The sequence below is a fragment of the Euprymna scolopes genome, chromosome 10 (genome assembly GCF_053919585.1).
Source record: "Euprymna scolopes isolate OS-2025 chromosome 10, ASM5391958v1, whole genome shotgun sequence".
NCBI lineage: Eukaryota > Metazoa > Mollusca > Cephalopoda > Sepiida > Sepiolidae > Euprymna > Euprymna scolopes.
In genome coordinates this window covers 68,954,971-68,970,933 of record NC_136491.1, presented here as the reverse complement: position 1 = coordinate 68,970,933, position 15,963 = coordinate 68,954,971, and the positions used below count along the sequence as shown (strand labels likewise).

Sequence of the window (15,963 nt, the reverse complement as noted above, 5' to 3'; positions counted from 1 at the left end):
TCGGCCATTTTTTTTTCATGTAGTCAGTTGAAGCCTCATAGCGTCTACACATATTCAGCACCTTTGACATGGCTTTGTTTTTGCGATGCTGGAAATTAAATACTTTTTTAAAGAAATTAAAATTTGGGAAATATGTATTAATTGATATCTATACCTATTCTTAAAATTTCACAAAATTATCAAGACTTTCATGAAAGGTTTTCACCTCTTTTTTACCCCCTTTGCATAACACTAAATTAAACTGAATATATCTTGCATTAGGATCCCATACATACAAGTACATATATGTATACCTATGTAAATAAATATAAAACAAAGACACATTTGCTATTTGTATGATTCTTTTTGTAAGATAACAAGACAAGGATTTTTTAGTTCAATAAAAAAAAAATGGATTCTAAAAACTTTTGATTTTCATTTAAGTTAGATTTGCAAATAAATGATTTATGAAAAAATGATAGAATGCATTCTGACTTGATTTGTCTTTGGTCTCCTCTCAGGTGCTTCGAACAGAACAGTTGGTTAAAATCCAAGAACTTGAAAATGAAGTGATGAAAACAAGAAATCAGAATGCCAAAAGCATTCAGGCACTCAAAGAGAATTTTTTGAAGGACAAAGAAAAATTTCGACTACAAGCAGAAACTAAAATACGAACATTACAAAAAGAAGCGAATAAGGTTTGTAGTTAAACTTTAATTACATTAAAGAAACTTATGGCTTTTTATTCTAGCACATTAATCAGTTCACGGAGTGTAGAAAATGAACCTTGAGTTTATTTTCAGTACCTTTGTAACTCTGGTTTCCCTTATTTTGTCCTTTAGTTCTCACATTCTATGAGCAATGTTTCTGACAAACGAGGAAGAATTTCTTTTTTTCTAGGTTAGAATTTATCCATATTATAACATTTATCGTTGGCTAATTTTTTATCATAAAGTGATATTTATTTATGTTTTAACTCCTTACATCAGCTGGCTTCATACCTTGTCTGGAGCGATTAATGCAGCTAGTATAGTCTCATTTGCATAGAAACAGTGAGAGTCTGCATTACTAAAAAGCAACTGCAAGTCACTATTTTTCTTTTCTTGTCAAACAATCGAACCCTACAAAGCACAATCTAGTCAGGTAAGTTACGATTTTCCTTACATAGTGTTAAGCATAACTTGTACTATACTTACAACTACACCAGAAATTATGACTGCAAGTTAATATAAAGTATTTTTCTTTTCAATTTTCTTATAACTTTGTTCAAGCTGGTGATGGGACATCCTACCAGGTTCCACACATTCACCCGCTATCTCATACAACTGAGAGATACTTTTAAAATTCTAACCATCTCTTTAAATGTATGTTTATATCACTCTTGCACTTAGTTCACTGGGTATATTTGCCAGATAGTTTTTAAAATACCTTTATTTGTAGTCTAGTTGTTCCTATAATTACTGGAATGATGGAGATCCTCCTAAGATTCCAATTTCCTTTCATACCATACTCAAGACCTTGGGATTCCACTGTCTTTTCCTTCTCAGCTCTGTTTAACCCAGTATCATTGCAGACACTAACTTCTAAGAAGGTAAAGTATAACTTTTTAATATGAACAATCAATATAGTATTTAACCAAAGCAAACAGATTCCAGCAAAATTTTAAAAGCAGCCTCACTTTTCAGGCAATTTCAAAAGGTCCCTTTAAAAATCCCTAAATCTATAAGCATTCATGCAGTCAAAGATGATGATACATGATATTTCCAACAGAGAAGAATTGTTATTTTTATTAAAAGAAGAATGAAGAAAAATGTTAAATCTACTGAAAATCCTTATTTATTTGCCTCCCTCACCAAAGCAAAATTAGACACAAGATCGATTTTTAATGTTGGTAAAATCCAATCTAAATCTAGTGTCACTCTGGATTGGGACAAAAATTAAAATTGTCTTAGTCCAGAAGGATTTCTCCTTCACTGACCGAGCACAGAAAGATGAATTGTAGTATCAGAACAGACATTTTGTTGAAGGCCAAGGAATTAGAAGTCTCTTAAAGTTATTTTTATTCCTGATTTTTATTTTTAGGTGATAATTTATAAATGTTTTTCATATTATCAGTTGTCCAGGCCAGATTAAATAATAAAATAGAAATAAAAATAATAAAAATAAATAAGTTGCAGCAAAGTATGTTATATTGTGAATAACAGAATACAATAATAACAAATGAAAATTAACCAGCCAAAAACAATGTTAGCTTAAATGCTATTTAGGACTAACTTTTAAAATCGATGAGATTATGAGTATAAGTAATTTTTTTGTAAATTTTTTTCTGCAATACTTTATATGAAAATTCCAAGTATTTTATAGTAAAAATAAAAAAGTTTTTGATACGTAAGTGTGTTTATATTTGGCCTCATCTTCTCTTTTGCTTTGTTAATCATTACAGGAATCTTTACGCTGTTTGGCTAATTACACGCAAAACATTCAAGATGAGAACCGTGCTCTGCGGAAACAGTTACTTGAATTGCTAGAGAAGAACAATTCCTTACAGATGCAGCGAAAAAAGCTAGAAAAACAACAAAGAGAACTGATACAGGAACAACAGTATGCAGCAGATTTGCAACAGCTGCGCGGAAAGAGATTGCAAAATGCATTGAAAACAGAAGACCCAGGTTGTGGCCATGACTATCCTGGTGTCTGATCACCAGCACTCTTGAATCATCCTCTTACAGTTAATCACAAAATCTTGGTCCTCGTGACACTGGTAGTAATGAGTCTTACAAGTAAAACTAAAAATCTTCTGCTGTAAATGCGTATATTTTCTTTCCAATAACTGGTAATATTCCCATCATGCATCACAATCTATTTATAGATTATATGAAAAAATGCAGATTATGCCTGATGAGAGAGAGAGAGAGAGAGAGAGAGAGAGAGAGAGAGAGAGAGAGATTATGTAAAGGTTGTTTTTCTTTAACCTGGCAAATATTTCTTTTTTATACAAATATTTTAAAATATAATTAAAGTACAATAAGACAATGTAATGAATGTACAATAAGTGACAACTTATTTTATCTTTATTTCTGGTGTTTAATTGGTTATATAGAAATTAGTTGAATACCCGTCCCAGGACAAATAAAATTAATTCCTGAACAGTTTTGCACCACTTTTACATTCCCTTACAAAAAAATGCTTATGTTAAGAATCCTTACTACAATTTGGATTCTAGAAAATATCTGAAATTTAATTATTTAATTAGAGGTCTTAATAAGAAATTGAAATTCATGAAATCTTGGTTGACTATAGATCAAATTCAATGCAAATCAGAAGCATTTCAGTTATTAAATAAGAGATTGTTCTCATATTATGTCACCTAATGCCCTTTTAAAATACTCCAAAAAAGCTGAAATTTGTGGAATATGTATCGACTATTGTTAAAATTTTACAAAAGGCTTTCATTTTCACCTTTCCTCCTTTACATAAAACTGCATTAAACTAAATTTAGCCCACATTTGCACTTCTTATGCCTAGCAGCTATGTACCAAAAATACATAATGATCAGTTAATTAGTTTAAGAATGAATCCTATCCATATAAATATATAAACATGTATACATATTTAACTTCATATAACCAAGCAAAAATTTCATGTCATGCTTAAATTTGAAATAACTTCTCGTTTTTAAGTCCTTTTTTGTCCGTGATGTTGTCTCCACAATTGTTTATCACTCACATCTTGATTTGTCAATTCTAACCATCCCATATCTTCAACCGCTAACTGTTTCCAACACATTCAAGTTCTATCCACTTTTTTGAGACCATTAAAACTAATTTCCGTGACAAAACAATTTAATCTACTTTGGAAAACTTTGTGACAATTTTTTTTCTTGCAATCATAAATCACTTTCACACAGAAACTATGGAATAGCATTTTTAACTATCAGTTACGAAAAGGACTTAAAATGATGCCAAATAAACATTGTGTTATATCACAAATATCCCATCATTATTTTTTGCTAAAAATGAACAAAAAATATTGTGGTCAATAATTGTTTACATTTTTCAATGAAAATTCTAGTTCGATCTGTTTAAATCAAAAAGAAAACTTAAAAATTTTTAACATTAATCCTGATTTTACAGTTAAACGAAAAATATTTTCAGTGAGTAAATTGCTTGTTAGAAAAATGAAAATACTTAAGACTTCTGAAATTCATATTAGAATTGTCTGCAGAATCCACTGATTCATGGTTTAACGGATAAAGTACTTGATAAAATTCAGTTGTAAATGACATTTTTCTGGAGATTGAAGAATACAATTGTGAATTACTTAATACTTCTACCCAGTTTATGGCTGATGGAATGAAAGCATGCTACCCACACGGATTAAATAGAGATAGCAATAAAAATACAAATAAATAAATAATAAAATAATTATATATTAATATATGTTTATATGAATAAGTAATGTGCATATATTTATATATTCATATGTATAGGATTCATCCCTAAACTAATTAACTGATCATTATGAATTTTAGAGTATAACTACTAGGCATAAGGGGTTGTAATATTAACTATAATTCATTTTATGTAAAGCGGGGGGGGGTAAAAACGAGGTGGAAGCCCTTTCTAAAAGTTCAGATATCTTCGATTTTTTGCAATATTTTAGCAATAGGTATTAGACATCAATTAATAAATATTTTGTACATTTCCGTTTCTTTGGAGTATTTTAAAGAGCATAATATGGGCACAATCTCCCATTTGAAAATTCAAATATTTCAGATTTTCATTAAATTTAATATACAGCCAATTAATTAAGATCCTCTGAATTGTTATTTTTTTCTAAAGGATTTTTTTAGCTGAAGTCTTAAATTTTATAACTCTTCTAGAATCAAAATCATACAAGGAATTTTGAACAAATTGCAACAAGGATTCTAAACATGAAGTTTAGCCTCTTGATCTTAATCAATAATCTTTGTAAAGGTCATTAAAGTGGTTCAGCACTGATCTATTAAAATAATTGATTTTACCCATCCTAGGATAGGTCTTGTTCTAAGTTTAAAAGTGAGATTTTCCCTATTTAATTGACTGGTATAGCTTCATAAACAAAAGCTGCATAAAAAATATTTTTGATATATGAAATAGTGCACATTTTATATTCTGATCAAAATAATTTTTATTTCTAACCCAGTTTTTTTTTTGTATACTTAATCTCTACAAGCTTAATGCATCTTGTACCAACAATCTTTCATCATTTGTTAAGCTTCTGTCCAAATGTACACTGTAATATGAAGTGGTAATCATATCTTCAGTTTAGTCTCTCCAAGATTTCTTCATTAGCTCCTTCACTTTTTCTATAGAAGTAAAACATGATCTGGGCATCATCTTTCTATTGTTGCCCATATATATGGCATATTCACGTTAGCACACCGGTTTCCATCAGATCACTAAAGTTTGCAACGTTGAACCTAAAATGGTGGACCATTTGGGAATTCCTGGTGTTTTATGTAATTTCTGTTTATCGCGGCATTGTTTCCAGCAGCTACCCTTACAGTAGGGGTGTCCATTGTCTCTTAAGACTGAATGGTGGCATCTCATATTATATATATATGACAAAAAAGGATAAAATAAATCAGATGGTGTGAACTAAATGGAAAAAGGAGAGTAAAATTGTGTGTGTACATTTCCCTACCAAAAAAATTGGGGTCAAAGTTAAAAAAAAAATTGACCTCTCAGCCAATTTTTGGTCTAAACATTTGAAATTTTACATAAAGTGTGTTCAGACACAGGGCAAGCTTTTTAATCCATTTTTGGCTATCAAGGGGTCAAAATTCAAAAGATTTGACCTTTGTGGTCTCTAGCAAACTATTCAGCCAATTTGGGATCTAAACATTTGAAATTTTACATAAAGGATATTTAGACATGCAACAAACTTTTTAATCAGTTTTTGGGTGAAAATTTGGCTGCCAAGAGGTCAAAGTTGAAAGAATTGACTTTTGTAGACTCTACCAAACTCCTCCACCAATTTGGAATTTAAACACTTGAAATTTTAGATGTAGATTACCTAGACATGAGTCAAACTTTTTAATATATGTTACGTACTGGTGTTATTAAGATGACATATATTCTGTATTGTTGTTGTTGTTGTTCGTTTTAGTGTTTTATCTAGAGACAGTCTTAGGAGTGTTCATGTGTTGAGTATTCATATGTCTTAAGATGTCCATGTTTGTGGAAATATATCATGTTGTTGGATGTTCATGTTTGTAGTGATACATATTTGAGACATAAACAGGTATATATAAAGAGAGAGACAGTTCTGTATATATATATATAATAGATAGTGCACATGTTTCTACACAATGAGAGGAGATTTGATATATAGATAGATAGACTGAGAGTTTGTGTGTTTGGCATTTATACGTTTGACAGTCCTGTATGAACGGGAGTGTTTCTATAACCAATGACATATATTTCTTACCTATTTTTGAGATGATGATTTTCACAAAGTTCTTATAATATAAATGGACAATACCTTTTCTGTTGAATCACAAAACGAAGACGCAGATACACAAAGATGATGACGTCCTTTATTTCATGACCGGTCCATGATTTCGCTCGAGGAATTCAAAGTTTCTTTACATGGCTTTTTTTTCTCTAACCTTTCGCTTCCAAGGTTTGACGTCAGCAGCTGTCTCTGACCTCTCTATCTCAGCTCTTTCTCCCTGACTCTTCTCCTTCTCCCAGACTGCATCTAAAACTCTACCTATATTGAGAACTCGTCACGTCATCGCATGATTAAACATGCTCATAAAGCACATTGGATGACATGCATCACACTGACATGACCCAACAAGTTCAGTAACCTATTTTTCGAGTAATATGTTTACAATTTCAATTTATGATTAAATTCCTTATTTTAATTTTCATTTTTATAACAGAACAAATTTTATTATTACATTCCTTTTCCAATAACAGATATGTAAGCTAAACAATTGCAATTCCACATTCCTTATTTCAATAACATTCTGTATTTATTTTAACTTATGATTGGAATTTTCAATTCCAAATCTAGCTTCGCAAGTTCGAATCCTTGACTATCCTATTTCATATTTACATTTAACTAATTCCCTATTTTTTTACTTACATGAAAAGGGGACAGCCCTTTATCATGTAACATATATATATATATATATATATATATATATACTAGCATGGATGCCCGGCGTTGCCCGGGTGTTTGGCGGTGTGTGTTGAGCAAAAAAAAGTGGTAGTAGGAAGGCAGGCTCGAACCCGTACTGCGAAGGAGGAAAAGAATGGGAAAAAAGTGACGTCTTTGCAAACCAAAAGTGATGTAGGTTTCAATTAAGGCTAGACAATCGAAAAGAGGGGATGACTTTTGAAAATATCGGTGAAAAAAGCGAACCCTCCCTCTAGAAAAGTGCCCAGTTGAGGGTGAAAAAATTAATGTTTTTAGCCAATTTTTCGATATTTGTCGTCTGAAGGGTGAAGCTTCAAAACGATACTGATCTTGTGAAAATCCATCACCTCTGTCGAAAGTTTTACGCAGACATGCAAACATACATACATACATTTATATATTGGTAACTAAAGATTTTTGACCCAAACCGATTAAAAAGCTTGCCCTATCTCTTAATACCCTTTATGTAAAATTTCAAATGTTTAGACCAGAAATTGTTTGAGTAATTTGGTAGAGACTGCAGAGGTCAGATGTTTTTTAACTTTGACCTCTATTATGACCCCTTAAAATTTATTGTTTTTGGTTCAAATCAAATTAAGTTAGATCCATGTCCAAGGAACCTATATCTAAAATTTCAAGTGGTTAGACCAAAAATTGGCGGAGGAGTTTGGTAGAGTTTTCAAAGGTCAAATTGTTGAACTTTTAACAGCCAAATTTCTGGCCAAAAACTAATCACATAGATTTTCCCAAATCTCAGTACCCTGTATATCAAATTTCGAGTCTGTAGACTAAATTGATCTTAGTTATTGCGTAGGGAAATGTACACAGACACACAGACAGATACACAGACAAACACACACACACAAATACACAGACACGTTCACTTTTATAGATAGACTAACAGTTCCACCCGGCTTTGCTCGGGCCCTATATACTGTTCATAAGGTTATGTGCATATGTATATATTAAAAAGTGTGAATATGTAAAGTAATGCCTTTCTGTATAATAGTCTTCCTTAACTACTATAGAGAAAAGACAGACAGACAGACATTTTCACTTTTATATATATATGTATAGATAGATAGATAGATAGATTGGATGCAATATATAGTAATGATTTAAAAAGTATTAAAAAAAAAATCTTATGCACCACTACCGAGAATTGAAACCAAAACGTTCAGCTCACAATTTATTTTGCTTCTGCCATCAATGACTGGGCTATGAAAACATGTTTACTGCAATGCTAAAAATTAAAACATGAACCAATAGCTACTACCTCACGCATTCGTAATGCCGGTTTTCAACCTTCACCTGGCAAATTTCATTTTTTTTTAATTTTCACACTTTTGCACCGATTTTTCTGGACTAAAACCAAAATATAAAGTTTTGTATGGATTCAAATACCTTATATATGAAGTTTCATGTCTGAAAACTAAAAACTTTTGGAGGAGTTTGGTAGGCAAAATTTGTTAAACAAAAATATATACGTATACATAAATATATATGGAAACAATTTTGTGTTTACTATAAACTTTTTATGCAAATATTATGCAAGTATAAATCATGTAGAATATCTGCATTAATATTATTATTTAATGGGTGGTATTTTTAGAAGAAGGTACTAAATATTCGTATATTTTTCGTTGTTCTTATTTAGTGTTCCTTTTTAGATGACGACTTATATATTTGTTGTTGTTCATGTTGTGTGCTGTGAGCGATAACATATTGGTGACATTAACAAGTATATATAAAGAGAGAGACAATTGTACATTTTTATAAACACAAAGTTCATATTAATACAATTTCACTTTACCTTTGTTTTGTGATGATTTTCACAAAGTTCTTATAACATAAATGGACAATACCTTTTCTGTTGAACAACAACACGAAGACGCAGATACAAAAAGATGAAGATGTTCTTTTTATTATTCCATATGACCGGTCATTGGCTTTGCATCCAGGAATTCAAGTCTTACATGATTTCTTCTTCTAACCTTGCTTCCAAGGTTCCATGTCAGCTCTCTCTCTCTCTCTCTCTCTCTCTCTCTCTCTCTCTTCTTCCCGACTCTGATCTGACTCTCGTTTGACTCCTTCAAACTGTTTCCTATATTGAAAAATCACATGTATGTCTGGTCAACGTGACTATAATTCACGTTTTATCAACATGCGCGATTTCCACGTTTTTGAAACCATTTCTGACGACCAGGAAATTTCCTATACTCCTTGTTGTTTTACAAAGGAATTTAACCTACTTCTCTAATTTTGTAACCCATATTTTATTATGCATTCTTTCTAAGAATGTGAATAGTTTCCAACCAAATTTGTATTTATTAAATATTTTAACAGAATCAACAATTTACTGGACATTCTATTTATAACCTATTGTTCTTTAAAACTTATCTACAGGGTTCGATTCCCAGACAGCCCTTTTCATGTAACAATATAATTACACGTAATAATTAACTAAAGATGATTATTCCATGAGAAAACCGAAGCAACTAATAGGGAATTAATTAAAATGAATATTTAAAAGAATATGCAAATTAGCTAGATCTTTTGCTAGTGAATGCAATTCCACAACCCATATATAAGAAAATTGTATTTTGTTTTTAGATAAATAGAAAAGAGGCTTGCCTTTTTTCTGCTCTTGGCCTTCAGGCCGGGATCAAAGTGTAGTATGTATTTTGATACATACATCACATGAGGCAGTGCTGTTCTGATGACACATTCTCGTTCCTGGAACAGCTGATGAGCTTTTTGGGTAGCGTTCTGTCCGCACCCCCACTTTGTCTGTCTTTCTCTGCTCTCCCCCCTCACGAAGGGATCCAAGCTGATAATTTACGACCTTCTCGCGAGGGAGGGTCGAAAACACTTTCTCTCTTCCCTCCACTAACTTCCCACTCCCTCTCTCAGTTCTATCTCCCTTCTTGCTGCCTTTGGCACCAAAGTCGGCTCCCCACTTTGGACGCCATCTCCATGTCAGTCAAAACAGTGATTTTTTTTTTTTGGATTTTACCAGACACATTGACTGACCATATGTATATACATCAGAGGAGCTTCGCGATGTGGGACGTACTGTTCCCCAACAAGAATGAAGCAGGTATCAAGTTACTGCCAGAGTATCGGGGCAGGAGGAGAATCCGAGTACAAATATTCAATGCTCCTGTTGATCTACACACAGAACTGCTGGGAGCTTTCCTCAGTAATTTTGGAGAGGCGGAGCGGATGGACCCGGCACGCTCCAAAAACGGTGTTCCCCTGGGAAGTTATACAGTCGCAATGCGGGTCAAAAAAGAAGGCTTCCTAGGCATACCAGCAACAATATCTTTCAAGAAAGCCAACATGACAGTGGTGGTTGAGGGTCGGCGTCCTCACTGCTGGTTTTGTCTGAAGCAGCGCCACATGGCAAAGAACTGCCCCCAAAAAGCAGTTCCAAGCCAACCCGCACCACAAGTAAACACAGTTCCAGCAGCGGGGGTGGCAACAGTCACTGAAACTAGGGAATCACAAACATCAGCCCTTGAGTTGGCAAAGCCCAAGGATCAATGGAGTATGGTGGCAGGGCGTAAACGGAAAAACACATCTATCTCCACATCAACCCTACCACCTGCTCAACAGTAACAGCAGCAACAACAACAGTCGCAGCTGCAACGACAACAGCAGCAGCAACAACATAAGCATCAGCATCAGCAGGAGCAGCAACAGCAGCAGCAACAACAGCTGCAACAGCCAAAGCCGCAAAAGCAGCTGCAACAACAACTGTCGTAGCAGCAAAAACAGCAGCAACAACAACAGCAATAGCCAGACAAACAGCAACATCAACAACAGCAGCAACAACCAACGGTCCCCACACCAATCGAGACAAGGACCAAGTGGAGAAAAAACTGCTCCTCTGAGGATGAATCAGCTAGTGAGAGGGAGAAGAACCCAACCTCACCACTCTCTGGTTCATTTGAAATGCAGAAAAAGAAAAAGAAAAGAAGAAAAAGGGAAGAAAATGTGGCCCCCACTCCCTGTGAGCATACACCACCCCAAACAACAACACGACCCACTTCCACCCACAAACTACACATTGCATCAACACCAGACACCACACCAACACCAGACACCACACAAACAGCTAGAGCGGCTAGTTGCGAGGGCCGGGTGATGGAGTGGGAGGTCTTTACTGCGCTGAAGCAGGTCAGACACAACACAAACACGAACACTAACATCAGACACCACACTTACACCTGTCCCCACACAGATGCAGACTGAGCCACCACCCCAAAAAGAAAAGAATGAACCCGAGAGAGAGAGAGACCCTTCAGCTTCTTCCACTCATGGACTTACTGCATCAGAGACTCCTCCCCTTGAAATGAGGGAGAAACTGTGTTTTATAGACCCCCTGTCTGTGGCAATGGATTTACACCACCGACAGAGAAAAAATTTTAAACGTCTGCTGGATTGCCAAAAGATAGGGGGAAAAGGCATTAATATCCCGTCTAATTTCTAGGACGCTCCACTGCGAACAACTTTTGTCAGGCTTCCAGAGGCCTGCAAGACAAACTTGTGGACAATGCTGAAGGCCGCTGAAGGGGCTGTTCCAGGAATTGAACTGATTAGGAAAAATGACCCTTCCCTTGAGGAACTCTCAAAACAATGCAAGGGAAGGATCCCAGTGTTGGTTCATCTGTAACTTTATAGTGCCCTTAAATTGACTTTCCCTTTGGACGTTGGTGGCATTGTGAGAGAAGGTCAGGATATGAAAAACCTGACCAACTTGAGCATTGCATACAGTGTCGGCGTCCTTTCCCCGACCGATTTCGGAGCTGAGTGTAACACATCTTAAGGTAGGTACCATGGCTTTGAATTTGGCTAGTCTGAATGTGAGAGGCTTGAGATCATCGGACCAGGCGGCTCGCCTCCAGCACAACCTCTTATCCATTGGAGTGGATGTGGCTGCGATTCAGGAGACGCATTTCGTTTCTTCTGTGAACTGTCAGGTGTTGGCCTGAGATTTTGAGGGTTCTCAGCATATGGCAGCCCGCAGAGGAAGGGAGTCTCCTTGCTGATTAAGTGTACCCTGTCCGCGACGGTCGACGTTGTTCATAGGGATGCGGAGGGCAGGCCGGTTGTGGCCGACGTTGCTGTAAAAGATTCTGTGTTTCAGGTGGTCACGGTTCACGAGCCCAACAACGCTCGTGAGAGGGTCTCATTCTTCGGTCAGCTTAATGCATTTGTAGATTGTTGGGAGCGGGTAGTGCTAATGGGGGATTTGAATGCCATCTTAGACCCCGACATGGCCCGGCTGAAGCTAGGAAATAGGCCTACATTAGCAGGGTACTGGAAGTTAAACACCTCCCTTCTGGAGATACAAGACTTCCAAGATCAGTTAAGAGAACTAATTAAAAAGGCACTAGTGGGGGCGGTTACCGGGAGTAAGTGGTAGTTAGGTCTCAAAGCCACGATCAGAAGCTTCTCCATCAAGTATGCCCAGCGCCTCACACTAGATAAGGCCAAGACGAGGAAGCAGCTAGAGCAGAAACTAGCACGGGCTATGGGGGAGTGTGATAAGGTTAGTCAGGAACTAACTAAGCAGGACCTTCTATGCGAGACAAGCGAGCATTACGAAGGCCAAGTAGTTAGAGCTAGGCTTAGAAAGATATGCAACGAAGCAGTCAATTCTGATGCAGACGTGCGCCGTGAAGTTTCTAGGCGTGGTTCAGACAAATACATTGCGAAAGTCAGACATCCGGATGGACACACCTTGGAATCGACTTGGGAGATCTTCTGGTTCTTGAGTTTAGCGACTATTTGGCCGACTCTTCCCGCCTTGAGGCAGCTAGAGCGGCTAGTTGCGAGGACCGGGTGACGGAGCGGGAGGTCTTTACTGCGCTGAAGCAGGTCAGCTGTGACAGATCGCCGGGACTCAATGGTTTGCCATATGAACTGTATTTGAGGTTGTCGCCCATGTTTCTGCCTCTTCTGACAGATGTGTTCAACCATTGGTTTGCTCAGAGATCCATCTCAGGACAAGTCACCAAGGGAGTGATTACATTGCTGACGAAAGGTGGCGGGCATGGAAGGGAAGATTTAAACGACTACAGGCCCATAACTCTGCTTAACACAGAGTTGAAGATTTTTGCCAAGGTCCTGTCGAATTGACTGCAGGTTATTATTGGCGAGTTGGTTGAACCGGAACAGAACTACGCTGTGAAGGGGAGATCGATTCAGAACTTGCACCTGATCCGCACGATTCTAAAGGGGGGAATAGATGACGACATGGAAGCCGTGCTGATCAATTTAGATCAGTCTAAAGTTTTCGATAGGGTCGACCATCGTTTCCTGGCATCTGTTTTAGAGGCCGCCGGTTTTAAATCGGACTTTTGCAAGTGGATCTCTGTGTTATCTCTCGGTCAGTTCGTCAGGGTTGTCCGCTGTCGCCCCTGCTTTACGTCCGCAAGCTTAGACGTGGGGAGGCAAATTTGGCCCTGTGCAGAATGGCTCTGCCTGGCAGCTCAGCTGCCAAGGTATCCGCATTCGCCGATGATATCACGGTTTTTGTGTCGAGCTTGAGATCGTGTCGGAGGTGCTCGAACAGTACGAAAGAATCACAAGGGCCAAGATAAACCGCAGTAAGTTGGCAGGACTGTGGTTGGGCGTCTGGAGTGGCAACGCAAACCTCCCGGCGCCCTTCAGCTCGATGGATGGCCCGGTTCGGATCCTTGGCATGTGGTTTGGACTGAGTCTCCAGCTTGATAAGAATTGGTCGGAGGTACGGTCAAAGGTGGAAGCTGCAGTCAACTTGTGGCTCCCTAGGAAATTTTCCTTAAAGGGTAGAGCCGAGGCATGCGCCACATATGTCTTCCCTCTTATCCTTTACTGACTGGCCATACTTCCCCTGCCTGCACAACACCTAAAAGCTCTTGCCAAACTCTTGTCCTCGCTCCTTTGGGACAGAGGAAGACACTGGGTGAGCAGACAGGTCTGCATTCAACATCCGTGTGAGGGAGGTTTGGGAATGCCGGACTTGAAGTGTTATTGAGATGCGGAGAGGCTGGCCTTCCTGAGCCAATACCTTCAAGATGAGCAACCGTGGCACCCCGCGATTACTGCCACCTTTCCCGACCTCATTCTCGACCCCTCTATCGAGAGTCGTCGCAGACCGCAGGGAGATTTAGCCTTCCTGAAAGAGTGGCGAGCCGCGCTAAAATGACTACCAAGGTCCAGTGATCTTGTGACTGCTACCCGTAGGGAACTCCATAGGGATCTAGTGAGGGGGGGGGTCTGCCGTCGACCCGCTATGCACGCGTTTGGGTTGGCAGCTGAGTGGGATCTGCTTCGAGTGGAGTTGGGCACTAAGTTCGAGTCATCTGAATAATTCGGAGTTCTCTCTGACCTAGCGATTGGCCCGAAATGCACTTCCACTTAACAACATACAATGCAGTTCTGGTTTTTTGGAGTTGCCTGCTTGTCCCCGTTGTGAAACAACAGCCGTAGAGACGACTGATCACGCTTTCTTCGATTACCATGAACTCCGCCAGTACTGGTCATATGTCATCGATCCCGAGCATCCTCGCCCGATTACCGTATCCAATGTCGTTGACAACGTGAGGCCGCTGTCGGACAGGGAAAGACAAATGGTCTACATTACGATCTTGGCCGTGGCGAGAATGGTGATTTGGACGTCGCGTCTGCAAGGTAGCCGGGGTGGTGTTGTCTTTTTCTGATCAAGATCTGATCACTTTCTTTAAACACAAAACAAAAACTGAAGATCAGATGTGATAGAAGAAGGCTGCATCGCGCTGCATTTGACAGAAGATGGATACATGTAGCAAGTCTGTGTGTATGAAAAGGAGTCAAATTTGAATATGTGTTCCTCACCTAGGTGTGGAACACGCAAATCCGTCTAGTGTAATTTTATCCTTAGTCTCTTAGCTAGCTGAGTGAGTACTCCACCGCCCTCCCTCCCGATTAAGAAGTTTCCAAGATCCCCACCCCCACCTAATTGCAATTTTTTCTTTTCACCCCTCTCTCTAAATTTCACCCACCTTGGAGAGAAAGAAATCAATCACTACCCCCCCCCCCTCCCCCAATTTTCTTTTCTCCATTTCGTCTCATCTAGAGAGCATCCTCACTTAGAGACTGGCTCGCAGGAGCTCAGGTTCCTTTACAAACCAAAGTGGAACGAGCAGTCTATCACTACTGGGATTTTTTTTTTCCCCCGCCCTTGACACAAATGAATTATTGTATTACCTTTATTGTTATCTTTTTTATTTTTACACACTAATAAAAAATGTTTTAAAATTGGGTGCTAAGTAGGACGTCCCCAAGTACGAAAAGGTGAATGCAGTATTATGGTGAAAGAACATTCTAGCTAAGAGAAACTTTGGTTTAGTTTTGTTTAGTTCTAGAGTGACTAGGATGACCAACGACCCCCATTTTCCCCCCTTTCAAGTTGGCCTTGTGCCTAAGTTTTTTGTTCATGTTCATTTTTTCCTGAATAAAAGATTTAATATTTCAAAGTGTAGTATCTGTTCCGGCAGATACTACAAGCAAAGACCATATGTGGGGGCAACCCCACATATAAGACCTTGGTCAATGTAGGGGAAACCCTTCATACCAATTGTCACTATCCAGCTCCCCTACTCCCCGGGGAGTTGGTCCCCATTTTCCCTTCACTCCTCACATTAAAAATCAGCCTTGTGCCTAATTTGCTTGGTGGGGGAGCAAATAAATACCCTGTTTTTCTTGGCCTTCGAGCCGAGGTCAAAGTGTAGTATCTGTTCTGCAGATGGTGCACTTAAGGTA

At 37.9% G+C, this 15,963-nt stretch overlaps 2 protein-coding genes across 3 annotated transcripts in view; one reads left to right on the top strand and one right to left on the bottom strand.

Annotated features, from left to right (window-relative positions):
* Positions 1–3,126, top strand: part of LOC145286067 (coiled-coil domain-containing protein 166-like) — a 35,152-nt gene extending 32,026 nt beyond the window's left edge. For both annotated transcript variants that reach the window (XM_080134741.1, XM_080134740.1), the window contains exons 6-7: positions 501–677; positions 2,423–3,126. In XM_080134741.1, the coding sequence (XP_079990867.1) occupies positions 501–677; positions 2,423–2,677 (432 nt within the window). In that variant the 3' untranslated portion in view covers positions 2,678–3,126. The remainder of the gene's footprint in view (positions 1–500; positions 678–2,422) is intronic.
* The window catches only part of LOC145286070 (U7 snRNA-associated Sm-like protein LSm11), a 61,281-nt gene extending 54,639 nt beyond the window's left edge, over positions 1–6,642 (bottom strand). Inside the window, exon 1 of the mRNA XM_080134742.1 lies at positions 6,505–6,642. The gene's annotated coding sequence lies outside the window, so the exon portion shown is untranslated. The remainder of the gene's footprint in view (positions 1–6,504) is intronic.
* Positions 6,643–15,963: the final 9,321 nt, after the last annotated feature.